The sequence below is a fragment of the Tetrahymena thermophila genome (assembly GCF_000189635.1).
Source record: "Tetrahymena thermophila SB210 genomic scaffold scf_8254608, whole genome shotgun sequence".
NCBI lineage: Eukaryota > Ciliophora > Oligohymenophorea > Hymenostomatida > Tetrahymenidae > Tetrahymena > Tetrahymena thermophila.
In genome coordinates, this window is record NW_002476378.1 from 88,569 (window position 1) to 102,288 (window position 13,720).

Below are 13,720 nucleotides of genomic sequence, written 5' to 3' on the forward strand. Positions count from 1 at the left end.
TTTGACTTTTTGTATTTTGCTAAATCTTAATTAGAGGAGTGTAGTATTTAATTTTTATCATATCTATTTTGAACAGATATTTATTCAAATACTAATAACAGGTAAATATTACATCAAAAACTCTATCAGTTAATTAAGAAATTAATTAAGATTTAAAAGTTTTAACGTTCAAATTGCTATGTAATTTAATTTGATTTCAATTTTTATAAATTAAATCTATGATTTGTAGGGAAATTCATAAAGTAATGGTAATCATAGACTATCTTTCTCTCTCTCTCTGTTAAAAGATAAAATTTAATAATAAAATTATCTTTCGACATGCTTATCAGAATTATTAAGATTCAAAAATTACTTTGCTATTATGTAATATTTACATATAATTTTACTCAAAATGTTTTATTTAATTTATAAAAATTAATATCTTTCGATACTGCTTAACTAATAAAGAAGAAAATGTTTAAAAAAAGCAAAATCAAATATGGCTAATAATCATTTAGACAAAATTTTGCCTAAATTAGATTATTTGATTTTGATTAATATGTTTAAAAGGATATTAATTTTTTTATCTTTTTATCTGTAAGATTTTTCAACGGTCTTTTTAATTAATCCCCTAAAAAGATATATATATCTATTATCAATCAATCAAAAAATATAAACATGTAGGAACAAATGAGCTTATAGCTTTTCAAAAGAAAATTAGGTTAGTTTATCTGCAAAAAATTAAGATTATTCCAATTTACAAAAAAAATAGTTAATTACCAAAAAAGAAGATTGGCGAACTAAGGAAAATTAATTGGCTCAGAAAAAGCCTTGTTATTTAAAAATAGATGAAATTAATTAATTAATTAATATTAAGTTCTACTAGAAAGATGTTAGAAAAAATTTAATTAAAAAAGATTCAAATATAAATATTTTATTAGAAATTTAAATTGAATGAAGGTTAGCGAATCAAACATGTTTTTAATATCAAAGATACTCACTCGCTCATATATTTAATATATAAAAAATGAATGCATAATATCTATCTTTTTATTTTCCTATCTATCTATTCATGCTTTATTACATTCATTTTTCCTACTTTAATAATAATAATTAAAGTTAGCGCATTTTGTTTTTTATTAAATACATACATACATACATACATACATACATACAAATAAATAAATAATAAATACCCATTTTATAACGATCATATTTTCAACTAAAAGAGATCTATTAAAAACAAACAAATACTATCTATCTATCTTCTGAAATCATAAAAAAAAATAAACAAATAAAAAACAAAGTTTTTTAATAAAGTAAAGATTAACAAGAAAAAGTAGAAACAAAAACAGTCAAACAAAAAATCAATCAGACTAGAGAGCTGTATTTTTCACCAAAAAACTGAAATAATCTTCAAAAATACCTAAAGAGAAACAACTGCCTTAACAAAATAGACAGCTAGCTTCAAGAAATACTTCAATCCTTTCTTAACCATTTCTTTCCTATAGTACGATTTACTCCTGAAAAAACTTTGAAAAATAAATGTTCTAAGACAATTTGATCAACTCTAGCCAATACTTGTAAATTGCATAGACTGGCTCGCAATAGCAACAATAATAACAGCAATAGCAACTACAATCACAGCCTAATCGTCAAATCACTAACTCTGATGCTATGATTAAAGAATATTGCAAGAAAGAGATGCTAGAAATTCAGCGCTCGTTTGAATCGCATCCAAAGAGTCTCTAAACTTGCCCATCTCCTTAATCTAACTAGCAGACTGTTACTCCTACCAACAATAGCTTTTCTACCTAGCAAATTATTTCTTAAATAGATAATACTCAGTAGTCAAACCTATAGACTGGAGTAATCAGCGACTTCAATTTTGCTGTAAATATTGATCAGCTTATGAAATTTAATGATGAAGAAGACAACAATCCAAAACAAAATGCTTCTGGGAATGCCTCCACATAAAACTCAAACAATGGAAACCAAGGAAGATGGACGAAGGAAGAGCACTTGCGCTTTGTAGAAGGACTTTCTCTATATGGAAAAAATTGGAAGAAAGTAGAAGAGCATGTAGGATCAAGAACTGGAGCTTAGATTCGTTCACATGCTTAAAAATTCTTCAATAAATTAGAAAGAGACTATAGCAAAAAGCACGGATTATTAATAAGCTTAAATACAAGCAGCTCAACTAAATAAAGCAACCAAATAAATAATGAAAATGTAAATACTTTATCTTAAATATAAATGCAAGGAACTTCCAAAAAATCTTAATCTTACTTATTGGGACAATCACAACACAGCAATAACTCTAATTAAACCAAGATACTTGGAGAAAAGAATCAAAATAATGCCAAGAACATCCTCAATAACATCTAATAATAGCAGCAGCAATAATAATAATAAATTGACTAAAACTTCCTTATAGGGTAAGTGATAGAAGCCTCTTTGCAAGCAGCCTAGTAATCCTTGGGTATTCCTACTTAGAATTCTGTTATTAATTCTGCACCAAGTATAAATTAAAGCCACCCTTGCTTAAACCAAACTATATAATAAAACCCTGTTCATATTCTTACTAAACCTACCTAAAGTGATCCTTTTTTGTCTGCTCAATTTAATCTTAATCTTCAATAATAATAATCTGATATAAACCAAACAAACTTTGACATTCCATCCTTCGTTCCCTCTATTTCCTTAAGAAACAGATCTGACTCAGTTGCGAGCAACTTTACTATGAGTAAACATTTTATTTATTAAAGTATTTTCCCCCCTTAAGAATAATTTTGGCAAAAATGTCTTGCATTTTAAATCCATCACAATTTAATTAGTATCTATCTATATATATATCTCTCTCTTAGAATCAAATAAAAGAAATAAGAAATCAAATAAATAAATAGATAGATAGATAGATACATTCAATTAGTTAAAATCTTATGATTAATCAGTTTAAATTTTAATAGCTACTGATTGGATATTAATTACTTTTACATTTTAAATTCAATTAATAATATCTAATTTGCTCCAAAATTAACTCCATCTAAATTTTGAATTGATACTTTGCAACCCTCAAATATTTAAAAGACAAAAATTAACAACATTCATTTTTAATCTTTCATTTTGCGGAATCTGTAAATTAATGCGCAAGCTTACAAATCTCAAATTTTTAAATAGAATGAAATTATTTGAAGTTAGTTTATTTTTTTAAGAATTTTGTTTTCAAAATAAAAATAAAATAATATTTTAGAGTTGATTGTAAAAAATAAGAAAATATTTTTCTAAAAAATAAATATTTTTCCATTTAAAAAGAAAAATATTCTCTTTCTTTTGTATTACAAATGTATTATTAGTTCATTTGAATTTTATAACATATGAATTTTTAATTTGTTTTTCCTTTGAATTTTATATTTACTTTTTGCTTTTCGATTTTTACTTTTAATTTAAATAAAATACTTTATAAAAAGTGTCAGACGACGATCAAAAAATTACAGATGAAGACCTTAAAAAAATTAAGGAGTCTCTACCTCAAATTGTCAACTCACAAAGTAAGATTGAGATTTAAAGATTGATTGCATTTTTAAATTTGTATCTAATAAATAGGTTTAAACGAATGCATAAATCAGTATAGTTAATTGACTCTAAACCTTCAAAAGCAATTGCTCTAATCAAATAGTAATATAATTAATTATTAAATAGTCTATTAAAAAAATTGATTGAAAAAACAATATCTTCTTTATCAAAAAATCTTTGTCAAAAAAAAAAATACTTTGTAGATCTTTCAAACTAAATAAATTAAATTTTTAAAATAAAGGGATATTTTAAATACAAAGAAATTGTTTTTGAATCATTAATTTTTACATTTGAAAAATATTTTATATTTCAATAAATTTTATTAAAATTAGATGTCTAAAACAATATTCAGCTGCAATAATAGATAAATACTTTGTAGAGTGCAGTTCAATTTTTAAATGCATATTCAAGTATTAACAAATAGGCTGAAATATAATAATCACAAACAAATGAAACTATTAACAATGAAAATATACCTATACTGATAGTTTAAAATTCTTAATCAGAATTTAGTAACTCAAATAGAATACTCTAAAGCAAGTAAAAAGGAGAAGAAAATCAAAGCAACAAAGAAAACAATTCGAGCTTGGAGATTGTCAATAACAGCAAAAAAAACATTATATGTGACAATAATAAAAAAATTCCTACTAAATAAATATTTAATTAAAATAACAATCTCTAAAACTGTATTGTTTAAGACTCTGACCGTCCAACCGATTATGAAAGTTTCTTCAACTTTGTTCTGTAAATATTAATTGTTAACATATTTATAATTGTTTATTAATATTTTAAACAAACTTATTAATTAGGAAAAAGTATGGTAAAATATTTGATCAACCATAAAAGTCTTTAAACTCTAACAACAACATTTGGTCTCCCCGCTTAAATTAATTTGTAAAACTCGATGACGATCAAAACCTATCCTTTTAAAACCAAACTAATATTTTCTCATAAATTTAATCTTCTCCTTGCAATAATAACCTCTTTGGGTAAAATATACTAGGTTCAACAATCAACTCCAATTAATAAAATTAGTGCGGCTAAAATTAAACACTTCCTAATATTTTGTTAAGATAACGCAAAAGCTCATTTACACTCTGTGATAATGAAGATGAATAAAAAGAAGAGAAGCTTAATATTTTAAGAAAAAAAATATGCAAAAAAGCAAAGCTTAATAATTGACTTGAAATTTAAATATAATTTTATTAAGTTATTATATATATTTATATATAATAATTCATTCATTTTAATATTATAAATATTTTATCTCTCTCTTTTTATTTTATTTATTTAAAATTTTCGTAAATTCCTATTCAATTTACATATAAATAAATTCTCATTTTTAAAGTACTTTTTGAAAATTCAAATTCCATATTTAATTAAAGCAAACCAGTTTAAGAAATAATTCTTTCAAAATTTTTTTTTACTTTTGTCAAAAATAAATAAATAAAATCCTACCTTTAAATAAAATTTAATTCAAAAAGTTAGAAATAAAAATGATTCCAAATAAGACAAATTTTAAAACCAATCAAAAGGTATTTTTATTTTTTATTTAGCGACTCATCAATAGAAAGGAATTTCCTAGAAATTAAATTACATTTATTAATTTTTGAATGGGAAGCAAAAATTTTATCTATCGAGTAATAAATTTCGTTATTTTACTATATATACATAAATATATATATTATTTCATTAAACTTTTTACAAAATAGCAGACTTATTTTTATTTGATATTAGTATTAAAAACTAATTAATTATTTAAAAAAAATAATCATAAAGAAAGTAGAAGTTGAGTTCAGATAAGAGTTTTGTTTTTAATAATGAACATATTTAAGCTAGATTTGTTTTCTTCTGAGTTTTATTTTAGCTTAGGAGGTTAATAATATAGGAAAGGCACTGTTTAAGGCATTTTTCTATCTATTATCTCTGCTGCTACTATCATTTCTTATTTTTCTTATTTACTTAATTAGCTAATTAACAACTAAATAGATCCTAAGTTCAGATCTTAAAGTTTCTTAGTCAATCATAGGATAGAAGTATCTATGAATCAGGACCTTATGGGCTTTCTATTTAACTACAATCAGACTTTTACGATGGACTAGTTAGAATAAAAGCAAAATAAAACTTATTTAGTTTATTATGCTTAGTTTTTTACTGGAGATGGCGGTAGTTAGCGATTATACAATCTAGATGTTGTTCAATGCACTAACCCTAATCTAAAGAAATATAGGTGCATAGACTTTTCTAAAATTAGTAACGAAACGCTTGTTCTTGATAATAGTAAGAATATTTTTTCTTAAATTTAAATTAATATATATGGATGTCATGATTTAGATAGCATAAAGACTACAATTCCTAATAATTGTGCTTCTTAATAAGAAATTGATGATGCGATTAATGGCGCATACGGTTTTGTTTAGCTTAAATTATAAGTATAATAGTACAATACAACATCAAAGTAAATGCAGACAGATTACAGAAGAATCAGCACCTTTTTGCTTTCTAATTAGTTTATTATGACTAATATACATGCTTAAAAACAAGAAACAGAAGTAAGTTCAGGATTATTATTTTAGACAAAAGAGACTCAATCATCACCAATTTAGTATGACTCATAAAATTAAAGTTATGACAGGTAATAATCTTTGGATTCAGGATTAGGTCCTTATAACTAGATTTCTATTCAAATGGATGAGATTGTTCAATAATTCCAAATTTAGTTCCCTACAATCACTGAAATATTGGCTCTTGTTAATAGTGTCGCAGCAATAGTAATGATTGCAAGATTTTTAGGTAAATTTTGCTCCCAAAAATTAATAACCCAAGACTTATTCATGCTCATTTTGAGTAATTTGTTTTAAGAAAAAAATGAATAAATACTAAAACATAATAAGTTTATTGATTAAACTAATGATGTGTGTTTTTATCAGCAAAATAACAATTTAGAAAATCAAGATGAAATTCTTGAAACTTAGGAAAAACAAAATGCAAATAATATATTTGTTCCTAGTTTCTAAACTAAATTTAGAGATTTCGTGGAAACAAGTTAAATGATTAATTCGAATAGCGATGTTTAATATACTGTTCGAAAATCAGAAACTGAAGAAGATTAGAAAGAGTCAAAGGAAAATTAAATTACAAACGCTTTATATGCAAAGCCTAGTAATAGAAGAATAAATCAATAGAATAATCTTTAAAATAAACATTAGTTTAGATTATATAAAAAAAGTGAAATTCTAGAAAAAGACAACGAATCTCCAAGATAAATTTTTGATTAAGAGAAATCTACTATTTATAAAAACGAGACTTTGAAATAGAGCTAATTTTATAAAAGTGATTTTATTATTGATTCCTAATCTAATGATATTGTTTAAAAGAGTGTTGCGAATAAAGGGTTTAATTCTAATGTTATAGCATAAAAGCTGAAAGCTATTAATAGTAGTACTTTGAATAAAACTATTCAAAATTTTATCTTCAAATTTAAGTTAAATATATTTTTCATTTTAAATTAACTTATTATTTTATTCACCTTAAAATAGAATCTTTAGACGAAAATAATTTGAAATTTCAAAAGGTATTGATTCAAGGTCAATTAAAGGGATAGGACAAGAAACTATGAAGCATTTAGATATCTTTAATCTCTACAAAGATATTATATTTTTGAAAAAAGCAATTCTAATGCTTTTAAGAAGAGATTAATTAGCTGCAATCTAATTGGTTGGTCTAACTGATGATTATTTAAATATTGATTTGAGGGATAAAAGTTCTAAAAATGATTTCGATAGTAGCTATTTATTTTTTTAAATTCAGCTTATTATTTATTAATTTTTAATAAAATTATTAATTAAATTAGAAAATAAAAAATTGAGTCATTTCGAAAGTTAATTCTTAATTTTGTAGTCTGAAGAGCTGTAGGCAGAATACATAGAGATATTCCTTAATAAATTTAAGAATGATTAGGACCTTAATGATGTGGATGCAAGAATTATTTCTTCAATATTTAAGAAAAAGTGAATGAATGAATGTTAAAATGATTTTTTTGAATTTTTCAAAAAATAGAAATTAACAAAAAACAAGAATTAAATTATGGTCTTAAATATCTTTTAATTTAAATTCTGTAAAATAAAATTATTCTTTAATCTTTATTTTTTAATTTTAAAATATAAAAATTCGTTTAATATTAATTATTCTTCTTATAGTTTATAATTTTAAAAAATTTTATTATTTTGCTTAAAATCTTTAATTTAAATCTTAAAATAAATTTATTTGAACTATTAAATATGCCAATTAAAAGTCTAGTGGAATAGATTCTTCTAGAAATTTAAAAAATAACAAAGAAATAAAAATATAAATTTTATACTAGATTAAAAATTAATACATATATACCGTAGTTTCTCATCAAAATTTTTTCTAAAAATTTAATCCTTTTTGAAATACCAATCAAATTGTTATAAAAGGGGCATAAAATCCCCTTTTGCGCTCCTATAAATGCCATGGAGAAATAACATTATTTTATTATTTAAATTTTATTTCATTTAACAAAAAACAAAATAGCAGACTTGTATTGGTTTGTTTTTGGTTTAAAAGCTAATTATTTAGATAAATAAATAAATAATAAAATAAAAATAAGAAGTAGAAGTTTTAAGTTCATTTAAAATTTTTGTATTAAATAATGAACATATTAAAGCTAGATTTATTTTCTTCTGAGTTTTATTTTAGCTTAGGAGGTTAATAATATAGGAAAGGCACTGTTTAAGGCATTTTTCTATCTATTACCTCTGCTGTTACTATCGTTTCATACTTTGTTTATTTATTTAATTAGCTAATTAACAACTAAATCGATCCTAAATTCAGATCTTAAAGTTTTTTAGTCAATGATAGGATAAAAATATCTATGAATCAGGATCTTATAGGGTTTCTATTTAATTACAATCAGACTTATACGATGGATTAGTTAGAATAATAGCTAAATAAAACTTTTTTAGTTTATTACGCTTAGTTTTTTACTGGAGATGGCGGTAGTTAACGATTATACAATCTAGATGTTGTTCAATGCACTAATTCTAATCTTAAGAGCTACAAGTGCATAGACTTTTCTAAAATTAGTAATGAAACGCTTGTCATTGATAATAGTAATAGTATTTTTTCTTAAATTTAAATTAACATATATGGATGTCATGATTTAGATAGCATAAAGACTACAATTCCTAATAATTGTGCTTCTTAATAAGAAATTGATGATGCGATCAATGGCGCATACGGCTTTGTTTAGCTTAAATTATAAGTATAATAGTACAATACAACATCAAAGTAAATGCAGACAAATTACAGAAGGATCAGCACCTTTTTGCTTTCTAATTAGTTTATTATGACTAATGTACTTACTTAAAAACAATAAACAGAAGTAAGCTCAGGGCTAGTATTTTAGACAAAAGAGACTCACTCTTCACCAATTTAATATGATTCATAAAATTAAAGTTATGACAGGTAATAATCTTTAGATTCAGGATTAGGTCCCTATAACTAGATTTCTATTCAAATGGATGAGATTGTTCAATAATTCCAAATTTAGTTCCCTACAATCACTGAAATATTGGCTCTTGTTAATAGTGTCGCAGCAATAGTAATGATTGCAAGATTTTTAGGTAAATTTTGCTCCCAAAAATTAATAACCCAAGACTTATTCATGCTCGTTTTGAGTAATTTGTTTTAAGAAAAAAATGAATAAATACTAAAACATAACAAGTTTATTGATTAAACTAATGATATATGTTTTTATCAGCAAAATAACTGCTAAGACAATCAATATGAAGATGAAATTTAGGAAAAATAAAATGCAAATAATATATTTGTTCCAATGTTCTAAACTAAATTTAGAGATTTGGTGGTAAAAAGTTAAATAAATAATTTGAATAACGATGACTAATTTATTTTAGGAAAATCACTAGTAGCTGAAGAAGATTAGAAAGAATCAAAGGAAAACTAAATTACAAATACTTTAAATGTAAAACCTAATCATAGAAGGAGCTTAAATCAATAAAGTAAGCTTGAAAATAAATATTAATTTAGATTATGTAGAAAAAGTGAAATTCTAGAAATAGATAACGAATCTCAAATATCAATTTTTGATTAAGAGAGATCTACTATTTATAAGAATGAGAAGAGCTAATTTTATAAAAATCATTTTATGAATGATTCATAAACCAATAATAGTGTTTAAAAAGGTGTTGCGAATAAAGAGTTTAATTCGAGTGTTATAGCATAAAAATTGAAAGCAATTAATAGTAGATCTTTGAATAAAACTATTCAAAATTATATCTTCAAATTCAAGTTAAATATTTTTTTTATTTTAAATTAATTAATTTATTTATTTATTATTTTTTTGACCTAAAAATAGAATCTTTAGAAGAAAATAATTTGAAATTTCAAAAGGTATTGATTCAAAATCAATTAAAGGGATAGGATAAGAAACTTTGAAGCATTTAGATATCTTTAATATCTACAAAGATATTATATTTTTGAAAAAAGCAATTATGATGCTTTTAAGAAGAGATTAATTAGCTGCAATCTAATTGGTTGGTCTAACTGATGATTATTTAAATATTAACCTGAGGGATGAAAGTTCTAAAAATGACTTTGATAGTAGCTATTTATTTTTTTAAATTCAGCTAACTATTTATTAATTTTTAATAAAATTATTAATTAAATTAGAAAATAAAAAATTGAGTCATTTTGAAAGTTAATTCTTAATTTTGTAGTCTGAATAACTGTAGGCAGAATACATAGAGAAATTCTTTAATAAATGTATGAATGATTAGGACATTAATGATGTGGATGCAAGAATTATTTCTTCAATAATTAAGAAAAAGTGAATTTTGATAAAAATTCAAGACATAGAAATTAACAAAAAGCAAGAATTAATAATTATGATTTTATATCTCTTTTTGTTTAGCTTTGTTAAATAAATTATTTTGAAATTCTTATTTTTTAATTTTAAAGTATTAATATTCATATAATACTAATTATTCTTCCTTCTAGTTTAAAATTTGAAAAAATTTTATTATTGATTTTGCTAAAAAGATTTAATCTAAATCTTAAAATTTATTTATTTATGTGTACTATTGAAATATGTAATTATTTTAAAATTTATTAAAACTTTCTATAAGCTCTAAATTTATTATCTGCAAAGCCCTTCCTTACAAGAGAATTTTATATTATTTAAAAAGTATACAAGCAGTAAAGAAAAATTAAATAGAATTTATTATAGTAACATATTCTCAAATTAAATGGAGTTTAATTTGTAAGAAATATAATCATGAAAATTGAGAAGATGAAAGTTTTAGAGAAATTAATTTCTTCTCTAAATTAATATAAGATTAATGGTATCTTAAAAGTGTGTTGAAAGAAAATAAATTAAACTAAATTTTATTGTAATTCGGTCATATGAGCTAGTTTTTTTAATTTTAACTTATTTTTTAATTATAAATAAGGTAAATTTATAATAAAATTAACTCTTAATTTGCATGAAAATATCTTTTCTAATTTATCCATTTTTTAATGTTTTAAAATATCAATAAATATATTTTAAAATTTTTATTTCTTAATATTCCCTCAATTAAATGGTTATTTTTTCCATACTATAATATAATAGCTAAAAGTGTCAAATAATTTTAAATAACTCAAATAATACTCCTAGGACTACTTCAAAATTAACAATAGACTTAATGAAATTGGCATAAAATTAATTATAAAATATTGTATTTCATTCATTATTTAATAAATAGTAATGAAAATTATTTATTTATTATATTTATTTTTTTAATAAAACAGAGAGCGAATATATAAATAAAAAAATTTTGTTTATTCTGTTTATTAATAAAAACGAAGAATAAAAGTAGAAGTTAGATTAATTAAATACAAATTTAAAACAATAAATGAATTTCTATAAATTAGATTTATTCTCTTCTGAATTCTATTTTAGTTTAGGAGGTTAACAATACAAAAAGGGAACTATTTAAGGTATACTGCTCTCTATATTTGCATTAGCTGCTATACTTTCTTACTTTCTTTACTTACTAGAGATGTTAGTAAACAATTAAATAGATCCAAAGTTCAGATCTTAAAGTTTCTTAATGAATGATAGTATAGAGATATCATTAAATTAAGATCTTATAGCATTTTTATTTAATTACAATCAAACTTTAACTATGGATTAGCTATAAGAAAAGTAGAATAAAACTTATTTAGTGTATTATGCTTAATTTTTTAACGGCGATCCTAATAATTAGCAACTAATTAATCTTGATATCATTCAGTGTAGTCACCCTAAGTTAAATGGATTTAAGTGCATCGATTTTTCTAAAATCAGTAACTACTCTCTTATTATAGATAATAGTAAGAGTATTAGTTCTTAAATATAAATTTATATTTATGGTTGTTATGATTTAGATGATATTAAGACATCTATTCCAAATAATTGTGCTCCTCAAACTGACATTGATAATGCAATTAATGGTGCATATTCTTTTCTATAGTTAAAAATGCAAATATAACAGTACAACACAACATCAAAAGAATTGTAGACAGATTACAGAAGAATGAGTACTTTTTTATTTTCTAATTAATTTATTCTTACAAATGTGAAAATCCAAAAGCAGGAAACCCAAGTAAGTAAAGGATTAATATTTTAGACAAAGCAGAGTTATTCTTCTCCAATTTAGTTTGATTCTTCTAATTAGATTTATGATAGATAATTATCCTTAAAATCAGGAATTGGGCCTTACAACTAAGTTTCTATCTCATTAGATGAAATTTTGCAACAATTCTAAATATAATATCCTACTCTCATAGAAATATTAGCTCTGGTTAATAGCGTGGCTGCTCTTGTTATGATTGGAAAATTTTTAGGTAAAATAAGTTCATAAAGCTTGATAAGAAAAGACTTTTTTATGCTCATCTTAAGAAATTTATTTTAAGATAAAAATGAAAAAATCCTTAAGCACAACAATCTAATTAGCCAAAACAGTGAAATCATTATTCAATAACAAAGTACCAATCAAGATGATAATATTTTATAATAAGAAAAGAAAAGTAAAAATAAAAATAAAATTTTTGTACCTAGCTTTTAAACAAAATTTCGAGATTTTGTTGAAGCAAATTAATTAGCTAATTCAAATTGTGAATATTAGTTTAATTTATAACAATAATAAAGTAGTCCAGAAAATAAAAAAGTGCATAAAGATTCTAGCATTGTAAATTAACTTAGTCTCAGTGAAATTTCAACTATACCATACTAAAATTAGTAAAGCAGATTCAATAAAAATGTAAAAAAATAGTAGTTAAACACGAATAACATGACTTTGTAGATGTTTTCGCCTCTTTCACTAAACGAAAGTGAAAGGCAAATTTTTTAGAAGAAAGATAATTAGAACTTAAGGAAATTGAATAGCTAAAAGCAAGAAACTATTTTAAAATAGGATTTTATAGACTCGCAATCAAACGATACTATTTAAAAAAACTAAAATTACTACTTCTTCAGTGATACAATTACTGAGAAATTGAAAGCAAAAAACAGTACCTCAATGAAAAAAGCAGTTCAAAACTTCATCTTCAAATTTAAGTAAAAATATTTAAATTAATCATTGTTAATTATTTATTTTATTTTATTTTAAATGCAGGCTTTTCAAACAGAAAGAATTTAGAATCTCAAAAGGCATTGATGAAAATTTAATGAAAATAATAGGAAAAGAAGTTGACAAGCATTTAAATATTTTTGATCTTTATGAGGATATTATGTTTTTAAAAAAAGCTATACTTATGCTTTTAAGAGGAGATCAATTAGCTGCTATCTAATTAATAGGTTTGACAGATGATTATATAAATCTAAATTTAAGTAGTGATAGTTCTTCTAAAATAAATTTTGATTGTAAATTAATTTAAATAAAACAATTTAATTTATTTATTTGATTTTTATCAAAAAGAAAATAAAAATAAATTAAGTCACTTTGAAAAATAATATATTATTTTACAATCAGATGAGCTTTAAAAGGAGTATATAAAAAAATTTTTCTTAAGATGCTAGAAAGATAAAAACGTAAGCAAAATTGATGCAAGATTATTTTCTTCATTAAATAAAAAGTGATAAATTTAGTTGGAATTCATATAA

The 13,720-nt window shown here is 22.9% G+C and overlaps 4 protein-coding genes across 4 annotated transcripts; all 4 read left to right on the top strand. All coding sequences in view use genetic code 6, as the record gives it.

Annotated features, from left to right (window-relative positions):
- Positions 1–1,524: 1,524 nt before the first annotated feature.
- Positions 1,525–4,737, top strand: TTHERM_01009970 (Myb-like DNA-binding domain, shaqkyf class protein; the record flags this gene model as incomplete). Its single annotated transcript, XM_001017706.1, has 5 exons — positions 1,525–2,725; positions 3,450–3,530; positions 3,586–3,657; positions 3,888–4,299; positions 4,365–4,737. The coding sequence occupies 5 exons, from the start codon at positions 1,525–1,527 to the stop codon at positions 4,735–4,737; spliced, it is 2,139 nt and encodes a 712-aa protein (XP_001017706.1).
- Positions 4,738–5,190: 453 nt separating this feature from the next.
- TTHERM_01009980 (AMP-binding enzyme family protein) lies at positions 5,191–7,569 on the top strand (the record flags this gene model as incomplete). Its single annotated transcript, XM_001017707.2, has 3 exons — positions 5,191–7,039; positions 7,095–7,339; positions 7,409–7,569. The coding sequence occupies exons 1-3, from the start codon at positions 5,376–5,378 to the stop codon at positions 7,567–7,569; spliced, it is 2,070 nt and encodes a 689-aa protein (XP_001017707.2). The 5' UTR covers positions 5,191–5,375.
- Positions 7,570–8,227: 658 nt separating this feature from the next.
- On the top strand, positions 8,228–10,427 carry TTHERM_01009990 (AMP-binding enzyme family protein; the record flags this gene model as incomplete). The annotated part of the gene is made up of 3 exons (XM_001017708.2): positions 8,228–9,885; positions 9,953–10,197; positions 10,267–10,427. The coding sequence occupies 3 exons, from the start codon at positions 8,228–8,230 to the stop codon at positions 10,425–10,427; spliced, it is 2,064 nt and encodes a 687-aa protein (XP_001017708.2).
- A 1,209-nt stretch (positions 10,428–11,636) lies between these two features.
- TTHERM_001009991 (AMP-binding enzyme family protein) lies at positions 11,637–13,696 on the top strand (the record flags this gene model as incomplete). Its single annotated transcript, XM_012798031.1, has 3 exons — positions 11,637–13,174; positions 13,233–13,480; positions 13,536–13,696. The coding sequence occupies 3 exons, from the start codon at positions 11,637–11,639 to the stop codon at positions 13,694–13,696; spliced, it is 1,947 nt and encodes a 648-aa protein (XP_012653485.1).
- Between the last annotated feature and the right edge of the window lie 24 nt (positions 13,697–13,720).